At 33.1% G+C, this 7,618-nt stretch overlaps 1 protein-coding gene across 1 annotated transcript; it reads left to right on the forward strand.

The window, feature by feature from the left end:
* The first annotated feature begins 5,292 nt into the window (after nt 1–5,292).
* On the forward strand, nt 5,293–7,304 carry LOC123709310 (SREBP regulating gene protein). The gene is made up of 4 exons (XM_045660535.1): nt 5,293–5,617; nt 5,785–5,929; nt 6,332–6,483; nt 6,803–7,304. Exons 1-4 carry the CDS (start codon nt 5,450–5,452, stop codon nt 6,998–7,000), a joined length of 663 nt encoding a protein of 220 aa, XP_045516491.1. The 5' UTR covers nt 5,293–5,449; the 3' UTR covers nt 7,001–7,304.
* The last annotated feature ends 314 nt before the right edge of the window (nt 7,305–7,618 follow it).

The raw sequence follows: 7,618 nt of genomic DNA on the forward strand, positions 1-7,618 counted from the left end.
GTATCACTGAGTGTTATCTCTCTTTATCCTCAAGATACTACTGGCCTAAAATGAAAGAAAGCATCGCGAAATATATAAGTGAATGCAGTGTTTGCGGCCAGGCTAAATATGACCGAAATCCGATTAAACAGATTTTCAATTGTACCCCCACCTTCAAAGCCTTTCCAAATAGTTCATCTTGATCTTTTTACAGCACAAAACGAAAAATACCTTACAATAGTAGATGCCTTTTCCAAGTATTTGCAAGCATATCACCTGAGAGATAGTACTGCTTTGAGTGTCGTTCAAGCTTTACTTGTATTCTATACTCATCATGGCGTCCCTTTAACTATTGTCACCGATGGAGGTCCCGAATTTACAAATCAAATCTTCTCAGAATTTTCTCGATTTCACAAAATACAACATCACAAAATATTAGCTCATTCTCCAAAAGATAATGGTATTGTAGAGAGATTTCATTCCACTATCCTCGAGCATCTTAGAATACTAAAGCTCGAGAAGCGAAATGAACCAGCAATTAATCTAATGCCCTATGCAATTTTAGCTTATAATAGCTCGATTCATAGTTTTACTAAATGTAGACCTTTGGACTTGATAACTGGACATTTTGACCCACGTGACCCAATAGATATCGACCTATCAGAGCACTTACTCCAACAATATTCACAAGACCACAAGAAACGTATGAACCAAGTATATGACTTAATAAATGAGTCTTCGTTACATGAACGAACCCAATTGACTGAAAATAGGAATAAAGACCGTGAGCCTGAAAAAGAATATTGTGCTGACGAGCAAGTGTTTATTCGTAATCCTTTAGCATCCCGACAAAAATTAGCTCCTCGTTTTACCCAGGACACTGTTCTTGCTGACCTTCCTATCCATATTTATACAAAGAAAAAACGAAATCCTATTGCAAAGTCACGCCTTAAGCGAAGACCTAAAGATCCCACCTTGTTACAGGATTCCAATTTTGTTGACCATCCTTCTACATAAGACTCAAGGACAAGATGTGACAATTGAATCTTTGGACAATGGACCCGGACTACTACCATTCAAACTAGGACCCGCTAAGATTATTTTTCACTATCATTCTTTTTTGAATTACATAAATCTAGATAATTTACAATCCCAGATAGAATTAGTTGAAGTTCAAATTGGCAATTTGAGTACTCAGTTAAATAATAAGACATTATCTATGTTTAATCCTCATGTAGAACATTTGAATGGTAAACTTATGAAAATATATGACCAGCTTCGTACTTTTCAATTTCATCGCAGTAAAAGAGGACTGATTAACGGCCTTGGATCTGTAATTAAGGCCATATCCGGTAATTTAGACTATACTGATGCAATTAAATATGAAAATGCTATTAATTTGCTACAAAAAAACGATGCAACATTAGAGTCTGAAATGAATACCCGAATAAGTTTAAATAAAGAGTGTATTACGCAAAGTTCCAGAGTTATAGAAGACATTATATTGAATCAAGAATCAATTGATAAATATGTAAAATTAATTTTAGATAAAAATAATCAGTTAGAAGCTGATTTAATTGAGTATGCTCATCTAGCTCAGCGTCTCTTTATTCTATCGGATAATATAGAAGATTTATCCGAGGAATTATTTAATTTAGGAAATACATTATCATTTATACGTGCATCGAGCACTCCTTATTCGTTAATCGATTTAGAAGAGGTTAAGCATATATTAGATAAGTTAAGGGTTTTATATCCAAAAGATGAAATCCTTGATATAGATTTTAGGATTTTTTATGAAATAATTAAGTTAGGATATTTTTATTTAGACAGGCAAATAGTAATAGTAATAAAAGTCCCAATTATCGTGTCCTATACCTATGACCTTTATAAATTAGCCGTTGTCCCGAATAAGAACCATAAAGTCCTTATTCCCACCTCTCCATATTTGGCAATTTCTGGAAAAGACTCTAGGTATATAGAGACAGAATGTCCGAAGTTAAATTCATGGTTTCTCTGCAACTCAAAACCAGATTATAAGAAGGATAAATTCGATTGTATCCAGCAGCTGATCACCCAACAGGAGCTCAATAATTCCTGTCCCTTAACTTCAGTCGTCTTACAAAATGAAGCATTAGAACAACTTGATGATAAGCATTATACAATGAGCTTTCCAACTCTAACGAAAGTTAAATTATTCTGTGGACAAGAACAATATAGGACACTACAAGGCAGCTATGTAGCAGTCATTCCACTTAACTGTTACCTTAAGGCACCAGGATTTACCATTACTAATATGAATAATCGTATAAAAGGTCACATTGTCAAGATATTGGAAATACCGCAATATATTGAATCCAAGAATATTGAACAGCCAACATTAAACCTGGCCTCTACAGACCTCAACAGTTTTCATACTCTTAACACGAAGATGTCTATGCAGCCTCCAGTACATCTAAATCAAGACAAGGATATAAGTCTATATCATACTACTATACCTCTATATGTAGCATTGATAGTATTGATTATTTTAATTGGCATCGTGACGTAATTAAACCTGAAACAAAAGGACATCCTGAAAAAGAACAAGTTCCTGAAAACCCCAGTCAAGTGAAAGTGAATCCCAGACATATTTCATCAGCAACTCTCTCACACAAAGTTCTCGAATAGTTGCTGATTTTAGGAGGGAGGTGTTACGTAGCCCTATATAATGGAATCTGCATTTCGCAATATATCAAGAATAACACGTCCCTAATGTTACATGGTGTCAGCGGAATTCCTATGTCGCAACTTACACGAGTTACACGAGCCTCACGTTGCATAGTGTCAGCATTTGGTGCCTCTTCGAGCCTTTTTATTTCCATATTTTATGCGCATTCAATTTCCTCACTTCGGGTTGTTTAGCCGTATTTTAATTATAGTTTAAATTGTAATTTTATTTTTAAATTAAATTAGTTTAAAACATTTGGATTTTTTTGAATCCTTCGGCTGTGGCCTTCGTAATTCGTTTATTCCAGTTAGGTCATCAGAAATATAAGCAGGAATAGATAATGGAGGAAATCCCTTTTCCGGTACAGAAGGGGGAGCAAGATGATCCATGAACCGATCAGCTAGGGTTAGCGGTAATTTAGAAGAGGGAGAATTATTGTAGACAGATCTAAATTTACGAATATTACGCCAGACCTCTGATGGGCTGACGTCTGGTCTAATGGAGGCACAAAATGATTGCCAACCATCGTATTTCTTTTTCTTAAACATTTTTTTAGCACTACGAGCAGATTCTAAATATAACTCGAAATTTTCTTCTGACATGTCCTCACAGTAATTTTTTTCAGCCTGTTTTCTTGATTTTATTGCAGCTGTACATTCATGATCCCACCAGGGAGGCAAAGGAATTTGCGATTGGAACTTAGTTTTGGTGCAAAAAGATTCATCTGCAGTTTCAATCAAAACCTGAGAAAGAATTTCGGCGGAGATCTGGCTACCTTCTTCGGAATAAGTAGTAGTTTTCTGCTCTACTCTTTGGTTGAATAATTCCCAATCAGCGTTATTTAATCTGTATTTGAAACGAGGAGAACGAGTGGTTTTGATAGGTTTTTGTGAAGGTAAAGTAATTACAAGTGGAAAGTGGTCACTACCATACGAAGATGTAAGAGGGTGCCAGTCCAAAGTTGAAGCTAAATCAGGCGAACATAAAGAAAGATCAGGCGCACTTGCACCTTCACTTGGTCCAGTAACACGAGTTGGCAGCCCAGTGTTTAAAATGCAGATACAATGAGAATCTATAATATCTAATAATTGATCTCCATAATAGTTGGAAGAAGTGCTTCCCCAGGATTGATGTTGGCAATTAAAATCACCTAGGACTAAGAATGGTTTTGGAAGGATGGGGAACAGTTGATTGAGATAAGAAAAAATATTTACATTGGGACGAGAAAAATAAATAGACACTATACAAATTTTATTTACAATAGCAGCAATGACTGACAAGTCATCACCGAATGAGGGGAGTGGAAATAAGCTATAAGGGAGATTATTTTTGATGACTAAGGCAACACCGCCATAGCCGTCAGGTCTATCCTGTCGGAGAATAACATAGCCTGGAATCCGAAATTTCAGTTCCGGGCGAAGCCATGTTTCAGACAGAGTTGAGACAAATGGTTCAAATTTATTATGCAAATGGATTAAATCATTTTTATTGCAGATGGCGCTTCTGCAATTCCACTGGATTATTTGTTCGCGTTCGTGACGCATAAGAGGATTTTAATTGAGCTAAGGAAGCAATAGTTGGGCGGCGTTGTTCGGTTACATTGTTGTCAGAGTTAGAAATGGTTTTTATTTCAGTCAAAAGTTGGATTACATCAGAGATTGAGAACATAGTTTCATTATTGTTAACGTTACTGTTTATTAAAGCGACCCCGTTAGAAGAAGCTGGAGCATCGTAGTCCTTTATCAAAAGCATGAGCGTTCTTAATTTCAGTATATATTGAGGGAATTTCAATTTCCGGTATTTGGCACGAACAATCGGAGTCATTTTGTTTGTTCCGACGCTTCGGATCGAATCTTCGTTTCCTTTTGTTGCAGTGTTTGCAAATTTTTCCTAGACGAATTTTTCCTTTTTCGGTCACTCCGTTGATCCACATCTGTATCTACACTGGACTCGTCCAGTTTAGAAAATATATTATTAACTATAATATTACACGCTACCTCGGAGGGCGAGCCCCCGATATCCGGGGGCTCGTCCATTTTTTCGCCTGACTCCATGCCTTGAGGAAAAAGTATAAAAACTTACCAGATACTGTAGAATATATACACAAATTAATAAACAAAACAATTAAATTAAACTAATACATACATAAATATATAAAACTGATCTTTTATACAAGTTAAATTAAATTTAAAAATTTCACTAGAAAAAAACACTCCCGCCACGACCAACGTTTCCCGCGCTTTTTTCGTAGCACTTATTTGTTATTGGCCATATTTGTCAATTTTAATGTCCACGTGTGACAATAATTGTTAGCCAATTATACCAAATACACAAATTCAAAATGAAATGTATGTACATAATGGGTGAATGTGACACCTAATTTTCAAATTCGGATGCTGTTTGCTTTTAAACCTCTATGCTTATTCTTATTTACGGGACTAAACCACTGAATATTTTTTTGGGCCCTTCACCTCACTATAAACATCGGTAGTTGGCAGCGCTGTACATAATCTGTGACATCGGAATTGTTTAAAGAATACCAGAGACTGCCCTACATTCGAATACCAAAGAAAATTAGTATACTCTTTCATCTTTGGAATACATATAAAATACAATAATAACAAATTAGAATATAAAAAAAAACTACTGATTATTTTCAATTAGTATACGTTTAGTTAAAGATTGCGATTCGCATTACTCCTATAAAATGCATTAAAATTTAAACAGGAGAGTAAGTGAAGATAATATGTAACGTCAAAAATGTTTTTACTTGCGATTTATTCAAGTTATCATTGTGCGAACAAAACTAGATTTCCGCGAGTAAAAATGTTTTATGCTGCTATATTACGCTTCATTCGGAGGCCCTTGGTGCTTGGAATCATATTTGCTTCATCATTAACTTACTGTATTGTAAGTTTTCTCAAAGAGGTTAGTTAAATTATGATTTTTATAAAAAAAAATTCTTTCCTCCCATTTTATAGTATAAGTTAATCATATAATTTATTCTATTTTTATTGAAGTTATGTTGTAAACAAGAATTTTGTGTTTTCTTTTTCCAAAATATTTAAGAAATGTAATGTAAACTATGCTTTCAGGGTAACAACAAAAATATGATATATCAAGATGTCTCAGTTCAACATAAGCCATTTGTTTGGCGTACTCTACAAGAGCATAATGAAACATCTGATCTGGAATGCAGAAATTCTGTCCAAGGCAGAGCATTAATTGTTGATGATAGAGGTATTTAATACTTTCCTGGGCCCTACTATATATAACAGCTAATATAAATAACAAACATTAAGGTAAACTGAGCCTAAAGCTGCTGCAAAAAATTGATATTTTAATTTAAAATAGTGGAATGGAAGTTTCTAGAGTAGTCTTTTTTATAATAAAATGTAATAGGTGTCTTATTGTTCACATTTTGTAACTTAATCGTGAAATAAAATATACTTATAAATCTAGATAATAAAAAAAATTAAGATTTTTCTATTTATGGGTTCACATTAGAAATATCTTACATTGTTTGGCATGAGAGTTATTCAGAAAAAGTCTGTTACATAAATTTTGCCAACGAATGCTTAATAGCAACTACTTACCTACAAATTCTGTTAGTGGGTCTTCAATAAAATGATATTGTTACAGGATATGTTTGCCGACGAAATTATATAGGACAAAATGGTTGCTGTATGATTGACACAGATGAAACTACACGATATAGTTGTCAATCTTGTAACGAGGATCACTGTTGTATCATTTATGAATACTGTGTTGCATGTTGTCTTGATCCTAAAAAGGTAATAAAAATATCATCCTTATATCCCCTCACATGATTATTATATAGACTAATTAATAATTTAATTTGAAAAACTATTTATTTTAATGAACTAAAACTTATTATGCTATAAATAGAGAGTATTTACTATTTCATTAAAAATACTGTAAACAGTTTGAAACATTAATAACTCAATATAGTATTCATAATAGTATTTCAAGCAAGGTATGCATAACACTTTTAGGTTTGATATAGTTTGATCATACATAAATATATTTAATAGACAAAACAGGTCTTATACCAGGGGGAAATTTGTAAGATGTAATTAAATTTGGTTTCAGCGTAACATGCTTCAAGTTGTGTTATCTAAATTAACTGCAGAGGAGCATGTTTTGGTGCATTCCCTTGCTGACGACTATGAGCTGTGTCTTACAAAATGTAGGACAAGCTCCCATAGTGTATTGCACGAGAATTCATATAAAAACCCAGGTCACAAGCACTGCTTTGGAGATAATCAAATGGTCCCAAAAGATTCCTAGCAGAGATATTATTAGAGAAAACAATGGACTCAAGAATAGCATCTATTAATTATGAAGTGTCAGTAATGTTAATTAAATGTTGTTAATAAGTGTATTTGGGACCATAGAGTAACTGGTAACTTATTAGAACTTTAAATTGAACTCTATAAACATGTCTGTGCTTTATTTTATAATGTGCACTAGCAAATGAAAAAGAACAAAGCATAAAATAAATGTGATATAAAATATGTAGTATGGTGTTAGAAGAGATGTATGATAAACAATTGAAGATGTTAGGTGAGTGACTTATTAATATTTAAAATGGCCTTATTAATATTTAATATTTAAAATTTATTTGATATATAACATATGTATTAAAAATTAAGTTTAATACATATGTTATATATCAAATATAACATATGTATTAAACTTATAAAAAATACATATTTTTATGTAATTAAAAATAACCAATTAATATTATAATTATACAGGTTACGTTTCTTAAGGTCTATGGGCTAGTAATGTTGAAATTTTTCATATGTTATTTTCTTAGTTACCTTATACTGTAAACTTGATGTTGAAAAGTTTGCTGATTTGCTCTTTCTGTCAAATTGTGATGTCAATAAAAATATTAATATA

The sequence above is a fragment of the Pieris brassicae genome, chromosome 5 (assembly GCF_905147105.1).
Source record: "Pieris brassicae chromosome 5, ilPieBrab1.1, whole genome shotgun sequence".
NCBI lineage: Eukaryota > Metazoa > Arthropoda > Insecta > Lepidoptera > Pieridae > Pieris > Pieris brassicae.